Source organism: Zonotrichia leucophrys, chromosome 2 (genome assembly GCF_028769735.1).
Source record: "Zonotrichia leucophrys gambelii isolate GWCS_2022_RI chromosome 2, RI_Zleu_2.0, whole genome shotgun sequence".
Classification (NCBI taxonomy): Eukaryota; Metazoa; Chordata; class Aves; order Passeriformes; family Passerellidae; genus Zonotrichia; species Zonotrichia leucophrys.
Genome location: NC_088171.1, coordinates 66,027,021 through 66,045,451, shown reverse-complemented (window position 1 = coordinate 66,045,451; position 18,431 = coordinate 66,027,021). Strand labels below are relative to the sequence as shown.

Below are 18,431 nucleotides of genomic sequence, written 5' to 3'. Positions count from 1 at the left end.
AGTGCAAGGTGGGTGCTGCTACTTGAAGCAGTCAAGGAGGATAAAGGGTGGAAGGTAGTTAGTCTGCAGTGAAACAAATTTTGCAGTACCTGATAGAGATTCAGTGGAGGAAAGCATAGATGGTGGAAGATCCCCCTACTTTAGTCAGACACAAAGGCTTGTTCCATGTCCTCCAGAGCTTAGGAGCCAATGTAGCAATATAAAGAGCAAGATGATAAACTTGCATACATTCATCCAGTATTGATGAGCCTGTTTTTTATTTAGCCTTGCAATTCTTCACTGGGTACTTTGAAGACACTTGGGTTTGTTCTGTTAAATGTGAGTTTAAGATGTGGCTAGAAGGTTGTACTGCTGCAATTTATGCATGCATGTGTGGGAATGGAAAGAAAGGGCAGTGAGTGTGTTCAATTGCTGCAATGGTATTCTCCCCCTGGTTGCTTTTCTGCAGAAACCCCTGTGCCCTCTAACACACAGAAGAGCAAAGATCCTTCAAACTCTGAAAATGTGGAGACTCAAAAAGACAACTCAGCCTCTCAGCACAGACAGCAGCTAACAGGGACTGTAGCAGTAAGTGTGTGGTGTATGATGGAACAGTCCTTGTTCCCCTTTTCCCTTCTTCCAGTCTGCTTTTTTTTACAGGTGTGACTCAAACCTTCTTTTAAAGAAAACTGGTTTGTGTCTATTCAACTCAAATACTTATCTCCAGAGCTGCAATTTTGGCATTTTTAAAAAAAAAAAAAAGAAAAAAAATTGCTTCCTCTTGTAAGAGGACAGAGGATGCTTTTAGTGAGAAACCCATAATATCACCTATATGCAGCTTAAAAGGTTTTTATGTGTGGGCAATGGCAGGCCTGCCATGCAGCTCTTGCCACATGCTACCACTGAAACCCCCACTTCTTTATTGATCATATGCATGTTTTGTTCATGGTTTCATGTCTCCAAGCAGAAAATGGTCAATTCTGGTGTTGCCATGGTTACAGTGAGCCAGCAGACTGACCTGGAAGATGCTAACCAAGGTCAGGCATGGCTCCCTTCAGTACCTTAAGTCTGACCCAATTAAATGTCACCCAGGTGACATGCTGAAGGCTATGATTTTGTGGGTCTTACAGCAAAAAATAAAGTTTCATAGTAGATTCAGAGGGTAAAACTATAGTTTCCTTGCTTTCTTCAGAAAAAAACTCCAAAACTCCATCTTCAGGGATGAAAGCTAAGCCTAGGTGAGTGTTTCGCTGACAGAAAGTTCCAAAGTGAGTTTTTTATGGCTCTTTTTTGTGTGTGTGTTTGGGTTTTTTTCCCCCTGTGGTTTTAATGCACGTAACTTTGAGGTTATTCCATCCATGATTACATTGAAGATTCTGTTTTGCCACCTGGACATCAAGGCTGTTTGCCTGGAGTTACAATGCTTTGGAGTTGCTGAACAGTTTGTTTACTAGATTGCTGCTTTGGTGTGACTTTTTTCTCATCGTGGACTTAGTCCAAATGCAAGGTGAGCCCGCAGCTGATTTACAGACTGTTAAACCTCAGCTGTGAAACCTGAGCTTGCCCAGTGTGGATTGTTCCTTATGGGCACCATGACTTAGTGAAAAAATGATGTGAATTTGAATTCACCTTGGCTTGAATTCACATTTTTATCCCAGACCTTTGCAGGACAGAATTTCTTGTAGTTAAGGAGCTGGACTTCTGTAGAGCTATTGATTACCTTTCTTCCCTATACATTAAACTGTTGCTTTGGTGCTAATTGGTCCAAGTTTGGGGTTTTTTCCCCCCCACTTAGTACTTCACAAACATTTTGGTCTTTAGATGAGCAGCTCCTTTACATGTTCTCTTGTTCCCAGTGAGAAGCCCCTAGAAGAAGAACCCATGGATGAGCAGATACCAAAGGTATGTGTGCCTTGGGGGTCCCCCTGAGAGAAGAAAGCTGGGATGGGTTGACCCAGCCATGCCTTTGAGCAGTGTCCTGAGCCCCCAGAGTGCCACACCTGATGTGCTGTGCCATTTGGCACCAGGAGTGAGCTGCAGAGGCACAACTGCCAACCTCATCCTAGAGGGGCCCAGCCAAGTGATTCAAGCTCACTGGAGTTTATTCAGCACATCCACAGCCCCAAAGCGATGTGCAGTGCCTGTGTCCAGGAGTGCAGGGGTGCGTGGGACATTCTTGCATGTCACAAGTCTTGCACACCCTCCACAAGAGGGAATTTTTGCTTCCTAAATGGAGACAAGCCTTGGAAATCTACGGATGTGTTTATTCAGTTTTGTATCTGGGCTCTAATGACTCTCCTATGCAGGAGCTTGCAGCTTGGGTAAATTTCCAAGTAACTGAGAGTCATTTGTAGTTGCACTTGGAAAGTTCTATTGGTATGTCCATGTATTAAAACAAGTAAGTAAGTGCACTATGTGAGAAAAATTAAATTCTCAAAGCAGTATTTTTGAGTTTGGGTACTTATATAAGAAATCACATTTTAGACTTGTTCTTGGGTTTACATTTCCAGGTGCTAGTTCCAAATTTTTTTTTTTTAATATTTTTTACTGTCAGTTCGGTTTTGCAGCACTTGCCCACTCTACAGTGAATCCAAAGATTTTGAGCAACTTTCTCTCCCCTCACCCTCCTGACCCCCCCAGTTTCAGCTCTGTGAATCTCATACTTTGTGGCAGGAAAGTACCACAGGCAACAGTTGACCTAGAAAATCTTTGTAGAGGAAGGAGGGAAGTTTCCTAGCACACCTTTTCTCTGCTTTTGGCAGGCTCTAGAACCAGAACATGACTTTGGGTACTGTTGTTTCAGATCCTGCAACTCTCTCCTTTTCCAAGGGACGTTACCAGCAAAAAGAGAAACAGGAGATCGAGTTTGGCCAAGAAGAGGGCTGAAGGCAGGTATGACACACAAGCCCTGTGCCCATGCAGGGACTGGTGTACCAAATCATTTTAGACCTTTTCTAGCACTCAGGGAGGAAGAGTGTCCCCATGGGGGGTGGCCTGACTGTACCTAGAGCAGGTAGAAAAACAAAATGAGGCTATGAAGGGTCAAAACTTGTCTCTGTAGGACCCTTTGGGTCCCCAAAGTGATAAAGATCTCAAAAACTAACCCTAGCCTGCTAAAAATGCCCTCTACTCCTGTGATACTATGTCATGGCATGTTGGCTTTTTACTTGCCCAACCATAATCCTCCAGTGAGCTGAGTTCTGAACACTACCTTCTTTCACAAATATTTAAGTAATGTTGTGCCAGTTCCTTGATATCATGTTTCCTAGGGTTTCAGGATGGCTCCTCTTTCAAGATGTCCCTTTCCCTTGCCCCCTCACGTCTGTCTGTTTGCATTTGAGGCTGGGGGCACTGCAGGAAGAAGCACTTGAGGTTTTGGGGGCTCTGTGCAACCTGTAGCACTAAAAGTCTGCCTTGTTGAACCCTCCTCCTACACTCTGCCAAGTGTTGTGTTCAAGTTAATGACTGCTGCTGAGCAGGAGGGCAAATGAGCTGTGTGTGAGGATCTCTGCTCCTGTTCTGGGGCTTCCATGGGAGTCCTCCTTCAGCCCGCAGTCTCTCCGCTCAAAAAACCTCCCAAAACCCCAAGTGCTTAGATAATTTTTGACTGACTGTAGGTCAGAATAGGAAAACTAGATGCAGGGCTTTGTAAGTTTTTTGTTTTGTGTATTTTAAGACAATTTGATGAAGCAAATACCGGTTTTAAAACAGGAGCAGCAGTGCGGAAGTTAGGGGTGAGGAACTTAGCTCGGTCATGTTGCTCCCTCTAGTGTTTCATCTTGAAATGAGTGTTTCCTTCCTTCGGGAAGCTTTGGCAAGGATCTCAGCTCTTTAGTCCTCCCATTCTTTTACTAGTAAAAAGAAGATGTACTGTATATTTAGCAATTGTTATAGTATTTTTTTTGAAATAGTTCCGATTTGGAGAGAGCTATAAAACTACAGTTAAGTTTAAATGTTGGAGGGTGTGAAAACAAGATCTAGGTGTACACAGAGAAGAGATCAGAGAACAAATATTAAATACTAGAATTTTCAAAAGATAATGAGAAGGAGTTTTTAAAATGCTTCTGATGTTATATTTCCACTCATTACTTCTTCCTACCATGTACTACTATGGGTGATGTGTGAACAAAATATCCTCTACATAAACAGGGATAGGTTAATTTCTAAGTTCTGAATATTTCTTAGAACAGTTACTATTTGAAAAAGTGAGAATCAAGACAGACAGCAAAAACACTAAGTAGAAAAGGAGCAAGTATTTTTTAGAAGCTTAGAAAACAGTATTTTTAGGTATAGAAGGTATCTGAGGAGACGGGCTCAGAAAGAAACCACATTATCACTTCCCTGCTCTTAATGGAATTCTATGGGGTGATTCTTCACTATTGTACATCACTGCCATATTTATGTTGTCTTGCAGGAAGGAAGTCTATGACTTTGAAAACTCAGACTCCTCAAGTCGTGAAAAGGTAAACTTGAGACAGAAACTCAGCACCTGATGGTTTAGTAACTTGAAGCAGGGGACATCCTTTACTGCAGAAATGCTGTAAGGATGAACATGCTGTTATAGCAAGACACACAACTGGGAATCTGAGATTTTTGTTTTCTTTGTGTGGTGGAAATGGATTTTTTTTGAGTGGCAAGAATGCTCATCACTATGTGAGGTTTGTGGTGGATAATGCAAGATAACACCAACAGGCATTTGAGCTGCTGCTTCATGGGGGCTGTGGGATGTCTCTGTGATTGAAGGCCAACCTCTGCTTTACTGAATACCAAAAGCAGATTGCTGAGCATTCACTTCGTCCTCCTAGGCTAACTGGAAGAGACTGAAATCCCCTTAAAGCTGTGCTTTGCGAGCTGGGAACCCCTGGTTAAAACTCAGTCCTCGCAAAACTTTTGTTGAGAATTCTGCTTGACTTACATTTGCAGGCTCTCAAAAAAAAAAAAAAAAAAAAAAAAAAAAAAAAAAGGGAGGGGGGAATAAGAATGAATCACACTGGCTGCTTTGAAACTTTACCCAGTGTGGGCTTTCCCAGGAAGCTGTGAACTGGCTCCTGACAGATTCCATCAAGGTGGCTGTGCTGGACAAACCTTTTGGCTTTCAGCCTCTTCCCTGATGTGGGAGCTGTCACTGATGCTGCTAACTGTGAGGCAATGGGTACTGAATGGAGCACCCCAAATTTCTCTATTATAAACTGGACATGGCCCGATCCTAGCTACTGCCACTGGGTGTCAGCATAAATCCCTGCTCCATGCAACCCAGCCCTGGTCCCAGGGCTGTCCAGGGGCCCTGCACCGTGCTTACAGTGCTGCTGCCAGCGCTGCTATTGATTTAAATGGCATGTCTTGTGATGTTGATGCTTCAAATGAGCATTATTCATAAACCAAGGAAAAGAGAAAGGAACTCTGTCAAAGGCTCAGCTGTTTGTCTATTATAATTTAAGACATTGTTTCATTCAACAAATCCTATTCCATTAAAAAATGACATTTCTGAGCAGGAAGGTAATCCATTTTCTTTCTGAATTCTGATCTGTTTTCAATATATAGAGTATTTTATGGGGTAACTGGGCTCTAAGACAACTTCTGCTTTCAGGTTGCTGAAGCCAAAGGAAAGATTCTTGCCCAGAAAACTTCTTCACAAAGTCAGAGGTACAGTATTATACATTCAGTGTTTATGAACCTTTCACTATGTGAATAAGGGTTCATAGCTTTGGTTAAGATCTTTGAAGTTAGGATCCAAAAGGCTGTGTGATTTTTTTTTTTCCAATACAGTAGTTCCTTCCTTAGCTACCACACTATCTGTGGATGTTATTGATACCAATATTTTAATTAGTACCTGAGAATATAAAGGTTACTGGAGAGACTAAACACTACTGTCAACTTTGACAATAATATGATTTTAACTCTTAAACATCATCCTTTTCTGACCATGTGCAAAAATGACTGATTTAATTTTTGAAAAATGCTTAAACTCCCTGCCTTGCTTCAGCTGCCTTCCAGTCATAGCAAGCTTCCAGGAACTCGCCACCTCTATGTATGCAGATTAACTTTTGTTTTAAAATATGCTGATTTCTAGATATCCTTAAATTGCTACTTTCAAAATCCAGGCAAAGAAAAAATGTGGCTACTGTATGCTCTTTAACAGTTTGGTTCTTCTGCTGAGCTCTTGAGGGGCCTTCTGCCCCCTCTGTTTGCCTGTGCCCATTCCACAGTGCTGTGGTGTGTTATTGCTGTGCTTGCTACTCTAATCTGGGTCTTTGTGTTACTTGGCAGGACCTATGAAACCAGAAGCAAGAGCAAGGAATCAAGCACTCTTGAGAGAAGGCGGGTAGGTTGTCTATGCTTTTGCATCCCCAGAGCCTTTGATTGTTGCCTATTTGAATGCTGTGTATTTCTACCTGTACGAATCTGTTCCACCCACAAAGAAGCTGAAGTTTAAGGCCTACCCAGTGCATAGTTGGAGAAATGTGATTCTGACAGCCTTTAAATACTCTGTCTGTCATTTTGAAAGCAGTGATCAGGATGCACCATCACTGCCAGACCAGCTAGTGAATTGTCTGTTACCTGCTCCCCCCGATGTGCCACTGGATGCAGCTCAGACACACTGAGCCTTTTCTCCTTGCAAGAGTGCTCCTCTTTTAGGCACAGGAGAGAGGGAGAGACAAGGAAGGAGGGTACTGTAAAAACCCCATGCTGGCAAAAGTCAAGCATCTGCCTCTTGGTGTTTTTATGCAGCTGTTTCAACAGCCAGCTGTGGCTGTTTTGGCAGATTTCACAGTTTTCTACGTTGTGTTGTGGGGAGGAAGAAATGGGATAACTTAGTAGCAGCTGAAATGGGATGGCTGAGGTGCTTCTGAGTGAGAAGGACTTAACTGTGTCTTTAGTCCAGCTACAGGAAACACCTTTTCTCTGAAAGTAACAATGAAAATACAAGCCCTGATAAGAGTGAGAAAAGCTGGATCCTTGACTCTCAGATACAGCCAGTGCCAAAATCTGTTGACTATACCCGAAAAAGACCCAGGGTGAGAAGTAAATTAAAAGGTAAGCTTCTGACACTTAGCTATGCATGATGTACTGTGCTGCAGAAAAGTAAATGCTGGTGATGGTTTGAAAAGGAGACTTTGGCCAAATCCTGGCTTTCCTGAGTGGGAGAGAGCAGCCTTGAGGCCAGCAGCATGGGGTACCCTATGGAGGAGAGGCATTGTAAACTTTTGTGCTTGAACTGGGCTCCTGTCTCCTTCCCAAATTGGGGTTCAAATGTCCAGGTGGACATTTGGCACCTAAACAAACTGTGTGGGTTCAGCACTCTCTGTGATGGTGCTGAAGAGCCCATGGCCCCTCAGCTGGTGGCTGTGTTGGTGCTCTTGACTGCACTAGGAGGAGGATCTCTCTGAAGCTACCATGCCTCCTCCCTGCAGCTTTCCCTTCCTCACCTCCCCAGAAACATCACTGACTTGGCAAGTAAACCTTGAAAATCCTCACAATTTGCAGACCAGGGCATTCTGCTCCCCTGTTTATGCAGTAATTAGCCAATCATCCTCTAAGTGTCAGATGTGATTCTCTCTGATAGTATTCTCTGTTTGGGCCTGACCAGCAGCAGACCTCCCCTGCAGCCGTGCTCCAGGGCTGTGTGCCGCTGTGACCCCCAAATGGAAACCAAATTGTCCTGAATGAGATGGAATGTTTCTCTCCCACTCCTGGAGAAATGATGCTTGCTCAGGTAGCTGTTGGATTCTCCAGGGATTAAAAAGCAAAAGAAAGTTGAGCTTCAAATTGTTCTTTATACTGGGTTTCCAGGGCAGTTGTTGTCACTGCAGTGTCAACCTACAAGTCTTGCCTGGGACTTGGGGACTGTCAGACAAGATGCTGAGCCTTTCTTTTTTTTTTTTTTTTACTTTTTTGACTGCTCTGGATGCAGTGAGTTGTATATGTTTGCATCGTTGCATCTGTCTTTGTTAGAGAAAGGTGTTTTATTGAAATTTAATGTAAGTGTTGTGAAGTTTTATCTTGTAAAGGGCTAGAAAACCAAAACTGAAAAGGTTTGCATTGTGACTAACTCAGTTAACTGCATAAAGTACACCCTTTACATTGCCAGTAACCAGGGAAGCTTTTCTTCTTGCAGTGCTTCCAGTGTCTTCTGCAAGCAGTGGCAGTGACTATGAGTCAAAGAAGGTAAGAAGGTGTCATGCTTTAGTGCCTCAGATTTAAAAACATTAAGGATGTAAAATGTGTACCAGTGAGTGAGAATTAAATAAACTGGTGCTATTTTAATTTTCAAATGTTCTGATGGAGAGATTTGTCTGCTAAGTGCTGTTGAGACTCTACTGGTCTAATGGAGGAGATCTTAGGAAAACACGGTAAACCTCATAGAAACAACCGTTAAATGCTGCATATCAAATATATATATGCGTGTGTGTATGTATATTTGTATACACATATTTGAAATACAGGCAGTCTGGGAAAAAATCCCCAGAACTAGTAGTCACACTAAAAGCTTTTATTTTCCCCTGGAAAACTTTCTTTCTTGACTACAATGCTTCTATTCTGCTTATCAAAAACATCATCAAATATACATCTCCAATGCCTAAAGGGAGAATTCTTGCATGCATTTAGCTTCAGGGCACAGGTCTCCTTTGATGCTGGATAGAGCCATCAGTATGTTAGGCATATTTAATGTATGTATCCACTCTTAGTGTATTTAAAAAACAAACCATTCATCCAAAACTCTTCCTCCAAAACAGCACCCCAACCTCAACTGCTGTAGTAATGTTTAAATAAGGCTTAGACTTTGTTTTGTTTTAGGAGGGAGAACCAAGGCAAAGAGCTCAAAAGGAGATGCTAAAGAAAAACTCATTGAGCTCCAAGGAAGATGATTTACCCACAGTGAATCTTGCTGGTATTTTTATTTTAATATTCTTCAGTGCATTAGAAGGGTTTTGATATGTGTGGGTCTGTACTTTTTTGGATGAGTTCTTTTGGTGGTGGGTTTTTCTTTTTGATTTTGCCACTTTTTCTTCACATTCTTCCCATAAATATTTGCCTTCTGATATTTCTTTGTGATGGCTATGAGGGGTAGATACTGTCTGTGTATACAGTCTCTTGTACAAGGAGAAGATAAGCTGATGCCATTGAGAGATGAAGGAATGAACTGACAACCACGAAGAAAATAGCCTTTGGACTGAGTCTGAGCCACCACCTCTTCCCTGTGTGACTAGATAAATGAGAGGATGGAGGGCTTGGGTTTTATTTTCTGTCATTAAGTTGTGATTTCCAGCCAATACAGGATTCAAACTTTGTTGCCTGTGTCATTTATTACTGTCTCACACAGATGAAACACTCTCAGATGATCTTGGAGGGAGTCCACTGCTACTTGGTGTGTCTGCCCGGAGCCCTTCCAGTGATGTGGAAAAAGCCACACAGGTGCAGAATGCAGTGCTCTGCTTCCTCCCAGCGTGCTCTCAGGCTACCTCTGCCAGAAACCAGTGATTGTGTCCCTTTGCTTCCCATAACTAGACTAGACCCTGGCAGCTTGTCTGCAGGGTGGGCACCTTCTTATTTTGTTTCCTTTCTCTCCTTAGAAGTTTCATAGTACACCTGCAAAATTATCAAGAGAGGAAGAAAGTAACAAGCGGAAGGACTCAGGTTTGTTGCTGTTGATAACAGGGGGGAAGAGTTGGGTAAAAGCAGAAAGAGGTGGTGCCAAAGCTGTTATTTTCTTTCGAAGATAAAATAACCCTGACTTTTTTGAGATTGCTTTTTTTTTTTTTTTTTTTTTGCTAAATTCTGTAATTCTGTTTCTCTGTTTTGAATGTCATCACAGACTGTGGTAAGATGCTTTTACATACATTCCTGAATTCATTGCAAACTCTTAAAACCTGTCTTTGATTATAGGGGGGACTAGTAGTGTAGAGCTAATGACCCAAGAGACACACAAGATAATTTGTAATGTTTCAGAAGTGAACTGCAACTTCAGTTTAAACAAAACAAGCATCTCTTCAAGTTGCTGAGTTTTGAGTTTTTTATATCTAAGAACATGGATGTAAACCATTGCTATAAGCATTTGTTAAATGGAGACTTGAATAATGCTTATTACTGCTGTAATAAGCTTTTTTTATAGGTTAGTGGCATATCAGGATCTTTTTTTTAAAAATGAAACTGAACTTTCATAAACTAACTCAAAAGTACAGCACAGTCTCTTTGTGGTTGGAAACAACTGAACTTCAAGTCAAGCAGCAATGGGGTTGTTTCCATCCTAACAATTCTCAGTGCTGATGTAGTTCTAGGAGTCTGAGTTACTGATGTGACTATGGAGTGAGTCACTGAAGTTTCAGTCTTGGACAAAAGCGTCCCTTTTCTCATGAGCTGGCTCTGTTTGTGTTCCCAATGTATCTTTTACCTGTCCAGCATTTTTTGAATATGCCCTCACTGAAATAGCACATCTGTTTAATTTGAGGGAAAAGATAGATGCTGAGGACTTCATTTTGTCACTATTTGTTGTACAGCCTTACAGTTGGAGAGGAGTTGTTTCCATGCAAAGGCACAAGCAGGGTTATGCTCAGAAATTTCAGGTGTGGTTTCTGATTGCATTTGGACTCTCTCTGTGAACCTTAAATCTACTCCATGGTGCTTCTCTTGGTCTGACTCCCTTGTTCTGGGCCCCACCAGCTTCCATTCTGCTCTATGGAGACTCCAGGGAGATGATTTGTCAGACAATTTACTGAGTTCAGAAAAAGTGAGACAAAAGGATGGGGGTATAGTTTGTTTTTTTGGGTTTTAGCAAATTTTCCCTAAAGTAGAGGCTGTAAATCCCCTGCAGCTTTGATTTGGATTGTTTGGATTGATTCAATTTTATTTTCAAAAATTTTCTTCATAAGCAGTTTGAGAACTTGGGTTGGAAAGGGGATTGGGAAGAAGCTGGACATCAGAGGGTTTTGATGATTAGAATAGCACTAGGCCAAGAAAGGAAATTTCTTAATCTTTAGGTTGGAGACATGGAAACTTTCCAAATACCTGTGTAACACCAGGCAGGCTAGTTCCCTGCTTTTGCTAGGGAAGATGCTTGCAGGTGAAGTCTTATCCTGTCTTGTGTGATGCCAGACCATAAAGTGAGGCTACCTCCTTTTCTGAAGCATTGGTAATTCCAGCGGTGGTTTTTCCTTGAGCAGGCACTGTCATGTACCTCATGCAAAAGGACAGATCTCTTCTGAAGCCTCTTTTATTCTTTTTCTAGATATACTGAGTGGAACTATCATAAAAAAGCCTAAATTTTCTAGTTTGGAGAAAAATCACTTGCCCTCTGAGATTAACCATACACCAAAGAAAATTTCTGATTCAGTAGAAGACGAAGTGGAGATCCAGAAAGGTAAAATCCTTAACTGGTACTTAAGGTGAAGTGCTTAAATGCTTTCAGCCTTTTTTTTTTGTTTTTTTTTTTGGGTAGAAATCGTAGTCACACAGAAGCTTGAAGCCATGCATTTGTAGAGAGGTCACCTTCTCCAAAATCCCAAAGCGAAAACTATCAGAAGATATTGCAGCACTGCCAGTGGCAGTGTATACTGTGTATGTAGAGGTGTGAATGAGGAAATTTGGGGTTCACTTGGTCAGCTGCTCCATGACATCCACACTTTCTACTCTGAGTATGATTTTCCAGAGTTTTAAAAAACCATCAAACACAGGAGCTGGGAAAAAAGCATGCAGATAATGGATGAAGTAACTGCAAAATACTGCTAACTCTGAGCACAAGAGGATCAGGCTTTCCCTGCAATGCATAAGTAGAAGACAGAAGAAGTGGTGGCCTATTTTCTGCCTTCATTCTGTTCATTTACCTCAGTCTCTGTAGATAGCTCTTTGTGTTGCTCTATTGTGCCTATCCTTCCCTGCTGCTCTCTAACAAGTATTTGCCTGGGGATTGATTGAGCCAGTTTCCCTCCTGCTTGTGAGCTCTAGAAGAACAAGCCCCAAATTCCAGCTGCCTAACAGAAGCTGTTGCACACATGAATGACAATCTCTTCAGTAGCAGGAAGATTTATATTCCAGCAATTCTTCCAACATAATGCTAACTGGGCATGTGCTTCCTCCCAGGTCAGAAAATGGATGATAGCCAAGATGATGTGGTTTTTTCCAAGATGCTCCACGAAGACTTGAGTGATTCAGGAGTGATTTTTGCCTTTGAAAGCTTTGTTGGTCAACTGAAGAAATTGTTCTGGGTAATGTGAGCTCTTTCAACATGTGTGGCAATTGATCATATTATGTGAAATTACCTCTTTATCTCAGGGAGAGTTGGTGCAAATATCCCATCTTTAGTTTGTGTTCAGGAGTAGGGCTTTAGTGGCAGTGTCTGTTAGTCTGGAGCTCTTAGAAGTATTCTACAGAACTTGTATATTCTGAGTAGTGTTACAGGGAAGACATAAAGAAAATTTAAATTAGATTTTTTCTAGCACAACACTGTCCTGAAGCCACATAGGTTACATTGAGGCTTCTTGGTGTAACTACTGTGAGTGAATTAAATCAGAGGATATCTGCAGCACTGATGTGTGTCATCTCACTGCAGATTAAATTTGATTTAAGACGGTTTCTGCAAAGATGAATGGCAAGTTCCTGCAGAGGAACATGTTTTCCACGGAAAGGTTTTGCAAGCTAGACTTCTAGGTTTTGACTAGGGCCATTGCCTATCCCTAACTGTGCATCCTGTGGCTAGTCCCGGTACAAAAGGATTGAGATCAACACAAAGGATGCCTTGAGATCTTCAGAGAAGAACTTGTCTGCCCTGCTGAACCAGATACATATGTGCAGGTAAGTGGTCTGGTGCTGGCTGAAAACAGCTTCAATTTTGTGTCAATTTTGGTTGATAGGGAAAGCCAAACTGAGAGCTGGATATTGTGCTTATGGCTTGTATGGCAAAATAACTTGTGTGTCTCTCTTTTTTTTTTTTTCTTTCTTTTACACAAGAAGAGTTTCAGATGTATAACTCCTGGGATTAATTCTAATTTTCCTGTAGGAGGAGAGGATGGGTTAATTCATGCAAAACTAGCTTGAGTTACAAACAGTTGGAGTGGTCTGTGAACTGTCTTCTGTTTGTCATCAACTTAGTAACTTCTATTTCTAAATATTTTAAGAAAGAAGCCAGGTTGTGACTTGCTTAATGAAGTGGAGGAGAAGAAAAGGAATTTCTCAGATCCTGAATTTCTTAGATTGGAGCTAGATAAAAAAATCAATTATAATATTTATGAATTTGCTATAAGTGAGATACTTACATCCTATACTGTACTTGTAAGTGTGTCAGGCCTCTGTATCTATTGCACATTCACTTTTTAGGATTTAGATCAAATGTAGTATGAAATAATAGTAACCTTTAAAGTCAAAAATCCCTGGTATCAATGGGACCTCTATGAGCAGAATTTGCTGTCATTAAGGTACATGGAGAAGTTGGAGTTCCAAAAAAAAAAAAAAAGGGATGTTTTGTGGTGGAAGATAAGAGTAAATGGCAGTGAGATACTTCAATGCTTGGTTGCCAAGTAAGTAACTTGGATCTAACCAGGATCACAGGATAGTGGATGCAAGGCTGTGCCAAAGTTTTCCTACCTCAATGCAGCTGGGAATGGTGGCAAACCCAAGTCAATAAGGATGTTGCGACCACAACCTTTCTTAAGGTTTAGAAATTGCTGGCATCCTGTACATATCAAACCTAAGGCAAGAAGAGTCTCCATAGAGCCTCTATAGAATCATAGAATGGCTTGGGTTTAAAGGGACCTTAAAGAGGTCTTCAGCACAGGAAATCTCTGCTGAACTCCCTGGAGGCTGGGAGAGCATGCAGTGCAAGTATTGCACTGGGAATTCATGTGTGTGCTCTGCCCCAGTCCTCTGTGCCTGGCTGCTGTTTGGGGACAGGCTATTGAGCCGTATTTATCTGCAGTGTGCCTTTGGTGCAGCTATTCACATGCTCTGTGACATATCTGAGAACAAATCTGCCCCATGTAGCTCAGCAGTGAAATTTTCCTCTGCCTCAAGGTAGCTCTGGTGTTGAAGGGGTTGTTGTCCACCTTGTGTGACTGCACATTAAAGTGGCAAAATTGTTTCTGCTTTCCATCACTAGGCTGAATAAATTTGACACCTTCCGGAAGATTGTTATTGAAGAGCTTGCCAGCCTTGAGAAGGATACTCAAATTCTGGCAGCTATGGAGAAGGAAGCACTGGTGTGTACAGCTTCTTGTGTGCCAGCCCAAAGAGGTGCCTCTTCCCAGGTAACAGGGGGTTTCTTTGCGGTCTTTTTAGGATTTCTGGAACGCGCAGCTGCTCAAACTGAATACGTTCTACAACCAGCAGAAGGAAAGGTACATCTCTGCCGGCTGTCCTGCATGCTCACAAGTCCTCTGATGGTCATAGAGGGCACTGGTGGTACCCTTGCTGATAGATGGGAAAGGATTCTAAACCTAGTATGGCATCTTCACTTGGTGAACACCACTACACTTGGTGTCCACTGATGGAGCTTTTGCAGCCTTGTGAGGGTTTTCAATTGGGATTAGAGTGTAATGAGGGAACACTGTATGGGAAGTTGTGTGGGAGAGGAACCTTGCTTAGGAGAGCTGTACCAGGATCTGGGATAATGTGCAATGCACACTCTCAACATGACTCTGTCTAGGGGTCAGAGGAGGTGAACATTTTCTGTATAAAAGACACTGTTGGCATAAATGCTGAGCAAAAACCTACCATTCTCAGGTTTATTTTTGGTGGTAAATATATCTGTTCGAACTCCACCAGTAAGTGCTTCATGAAAAACCAGCTAAGATCATTTTTCTTTCAGAATTGAATCAGTTGACTCAGCCCTGGGTGAAACAACAAAGAATTTTACCGACACTGTGCAGAATACAACGGTATGTGTGATGCAAAAGCAGCTCCCTATGGATGGGGGACTGAGCTCTGGCCTGGCTGATTGGTGTCAAAAGTGACAAAATGAAGCTGAAATCCTGGGAGGGGAAGCCTTTGGTTGGCTAATTTGTGGGGCTTGTTGTTTATGTGGCCTCTGATCCTGATGCATGGAAACCATTGGGAAAGAAATGTTTGATAAGGGGAAGAGGTCACATAGTACTTTCCTGGGGGAGAAGATAAAGACAAGGGACATCAGGAAGTGATGTTTCTCCTGGACTCACACTCTGGGGCAGTTTCTGTGTAGTTTGTGACCCTCAATGCATTTGCCCTTGGAGTTATACATCCATGACAACCTGTGGCTAAGGGCTCTGCAGTCTAACAGCACCTTGCATGCGTTCTCTTATCTGCTCTTTAGGTCTGGTAACTTCTAGCCTTGATGTATTCAAGTCTGATTTTTTTAAAACCATTTTTTTAATTTAACTCACATCCTGGTTAAATATTCTGTTGAAGTTCTTAAGCTCTCCAGAGTCTAATCACTATTTTATGCCTTTGTTTTAGTTTGTAAATTAAGACAAATACTTTGCAAACTTTGGTACAATGATTAGTTTCCATCTGATTCACCCCATCACATGGACGTGTATTTTTGCTACTGCTGTTGTTCCAGATCTATGTGCTGATCTGATGGCTTTGGGAGTTTAGCTTTTCTGCAGTAAGATTGATGGATTACTGCCATGTGTGGGATGCCACATGCCTGCACTTCACAGGGCTGAGAAAGCTCCTTGTGTTGAAGGAACAACTGTGCCTGTGGTCACAGGACTGAGCCTGGGATTTTAGAAAAGATGATGAAAATCAAGAGCTTGTATATTTTAGCAGTTAAAGTTGGAATCCTGGGCCTTTCTAAAGTGAAAATTTTCCATTATGAGTGTTGAGTTGCTGAGGGACACAGGTGTTCCTGAATAAGGACACCGAAAGAGCAACAGGGCTGAGAAAAGAGCACTTGTGTCATGGGAGCTGCTCATCCTCCAGCACTTGTTCCAGGATAGATGCTTAAGAATTAAGAGCTGAATCTAAATGTGCTTCCAGGATCTTTGCAATTTCTTATCTTGAACAGTTTCAACGTTTGTATAAATTTTTGTGATGTTTTGTCTTACCTTTTTCTTTTTTTTCTTCCCTGCAGTATGAACTCTCACCAAAGAAGGAAGAAGAAAACGTGTTCATTGTTCCTTCTGACTAGCAAACCCCTGAACTCATTATTGCTCATGGCATTTGAGCACTTTGTGTGCAGCACAGAGAAGATGGTTCTGTGAAGGAGTCTAGTCTATTTTAAATGAGAAGAAAAAAGAGGAGGAAAAAGCATTATGTTAAGCCATTTTTTTGGCCTAAAAAGAATATATAGTGCTAAGTGGTGCAGTTGTGACCCCTGTGTTGATAACAAGTTTTTCTGAAAATTGCAAGGTTGGGTCCTTTATATATCAAAGAATTTTTAAAGATGAACTAAAGATAATGATATAGCCATCAAATTGATGGATATATTGCCTTACTTTGTTCTGATAACACCTTTATCAAGCGAAAAAGCACTTAACAATTGATTCAAAGTAAAAAGTTGTTTGCCTAGAATAACAGTCTCACTCTTTCCTTCAAATTGATGCACTCTGAGTGTCTGGGAAGGTACTCTGGAGTTCTGTCTACCTTGTGCAGGATGTGGTAGGTATAGTGCGCGCATAAGTGTGGGAGCTGCTGGCTTGACACCATTGCCACTCAGTTCTGGATTGCAGAGCTGAAAGCAGAGAGGGATCTATTGTCCAGATGTGTGGGCAAACGGGAGACTGCAGGGGGCAAGAAATTCAGAGAACTGAACAGAAAATGGGAAGTGAAGCAGGAGAAATTTTTTTGCCACTAGTGACTTTAGGCTCCAAGGAGAGTTTAGAATACAGTGAACAATGCTAGGATTGGACAAAATAACATCAGAGGTCTCTGGAAAGTAAGCAGCAGATAATCCATGCTTATTAATATTGCCCTCTGCTGTGACAGAATGTGACAGAGTTCCCCAGAATATAGTTGTTCTTCACAAGAGAATGTATTCCTGCAAAAACAGCATTAGTACTAGTGCACCTTAATGAATTTGTGGGAACATGGCAGATTTCCAGGCTTTGGGTTTCTATCTCCTTAACTTAGAGAACCAACCTCAGATTGCTGTATGGGTTAGAGTTGAGGGAATCCTCCCCTGCACGAAATGTACCTTTGTTACAAAAGCCCAAGAGTTTGTTTCATAACTGAAGTAGGGCTGATGCTGTTCCTACTCGAGAAGGTCACACAGGGTAGCACCAGCACAGAGAATGGCAAGAAGCTGCTGTTGCCATTGCGTTACCATTTTATGCTTATTTCTTTATCTTAAGTAGTCCTAACTAGGCTTGGCATGAGCTGAAGTTTTATCATCCACATCAAGAGGCACTGGGTGCTTTTTCCCTGGGGTGGTTTAAAAGAAAAGACCTCTTCAACTCTGCCCTTTCCAAAGGTTCAGATCTACTGGTCTACCCCTGCTATTCCTAACGTGAAGGGCTTAAGTGCTGGTTTTACAACCACTGGCTTCTGCTTGTTTCTTTGAGGGCTGGCCCTAGTGACCTGGCTACACTGCATCCTCCTGCTACTCTGCAAGTGTCCTTGCAGCCGCTGTTTGATTCTAGCATCTCAAAGCACTCAGCTGAAGCTGAACCATGACTTTTGGGAGATGAAGCTGTAACCTCTGTGAGCAGCTGTGTTTGAGTCTGGTAAAACTAGTTTTGCATCTTGGCAACAGAGTTTTCAGCAGGCTCCGGTCCCACTATATACTCTGATGGCCCCAGCAGTGTCATTAACCAAAACAGGCTTTAAGATATCAGCCTGAATAATCTGATCCCATCACTATCTTACTGCTTCAATGAGCCAGGTCCTGAATTTGGGGCTTTCACTACTTCAGTAGTAACCTGAGGTCCTGGCTGTAGGAGTGTGATAAGGCTTGACCTGCCCTGCTGCTTCTTATTGTGATCCAGAGCTCACACTGGTGAATGTAAAGGGATCCCTTGTGCTGTGTGGCTCCCACTCCTCAGTTTCAAGGTAAGCCTTCCAGTAATTCCCACATAAATGCCTATATTCCTTGCTTTTATTCCCCACCACTCGGCCCAAAATGATGATGCAACCTGGGCTAACAAGGTGCTTGATGTGAAGCAGACCTAAGAATCGAGATGAGCTGCCTGCACGGGTTGTTCCTCACACTGAATTCGGCAAAGCCACAGAAACAGCGCTGAGAACTCACACCCTCTGGGCACATCACCTCCTTTGGGATGGGTGTTGGCCTATTTAGGCTCCTTCATCTACATCTCCAAGCAGTTTGCTGCCCAGAGGGAAGGTTTGAAATTGGAAAAGGATGCGATGGGATGTCTCTCTCTGATTTAAGGTGTGGGTTTTTTCCAAACTATGACAGTAATGCTTGATTTTTTTTTTTCTATTTTTTTTAATCTGGTGTTTTGGATGGATTCATCGCTCTCTTAAGTTCAAGCTGCTAAGCTTTTAAGCTTTGTCAGCACTGTGAAGTAGATGTGCTGAAACGCTTGTTT

General features: G+C 42.1%; 1 protein-coding gene across 6 annotated transcripts in view; it reads left to right on the top strand.

The window, feature by feature from the left end:
- The window catches only part of SYCP2L (synaptonemal complex protein 2 like), a 29,027-nt gene extending 12,585 nt beyond the window's left edge, over window positions 1–16,442 (top strand). For 5 of the 6 annotated variants that reach the window (XM_064705281.1, XM_064705279.1, XM_064705283.1 and 2 more), the window contains exons 17-36: window positions 449–567; window positions 944–1,016; window positions 1,172–1,217; window positions 1,836–1,881; window positions 2,783–2,871; window positions 4,394–4,442; window positions 5,567–5,622; window positions 6,247–6,301; window positions 6,858–7,014; window positions 8,096–8,145; window positions 8,776–8,869; window positions 9,302–9,393; window positions 9,552–9,615; window positions 11,204–11,335; window positions 12,055–12,179; window positions 12,671–12,765; window positions 14,066–14,165; window positions 14,245–14,303; window positions 14,774–14,843; window positions 16,016–16,442. In XM_064705281.1, the coding sequence (XP_064561351.1) occupies window positions 449–567; window positions 944–1,016; window positions 1,172–1,217; window positions 1,836–1,881; window positions 2,783–2,871; window positions 4,394–4,442; window positions 5,567–5,622; window positions 6,247–6,301; window positions 6,858–7,014; window positions 8,096–8,145; window positions 8,776–8,869; window positions 9,302–9,393; window positions 9,552–9,615; window positions 11,204–11,335; window positions 12,055–12,179; window positions 12,671–12,765; window positions 14,066–14,165; window positions 14,245–14,303; window positions 14,774–14,843; window positions 16,016–16,072 (1,628 nt within the window). In that variant the 3' untranslated portion in view covers window positions 16,073–16,442. The remainder of the gene's footprint in view (window positions 1–448; window positions 568–943; window positions 1,017–1,171; window positions 1,218–1,835; window positions 1,882–2,782; window positions 2,872–4,393; window positions 4,443–5,566; window positions 5,623–6,246; window positions 6,302–6,857; window positions 7,015–8,095; window positions 8,146–8,775; window positions 8,870–9,301; window positions 9,394–9,551; window positions 9,616–11,203; window positions 11,336–12,054; window positions 12,180–12,670; window positions 12,766–14,065; window positions 14,166–14,244; window positions 14,304–14,773; window positions 14,844–16,015) is intronic. The other variant, XM_064705280.1, reaches the window with a different exon arrangement.
- The last annotated feature ends 1,989 nt before the right edge of the window (window positions 16,443–18,431 follow it).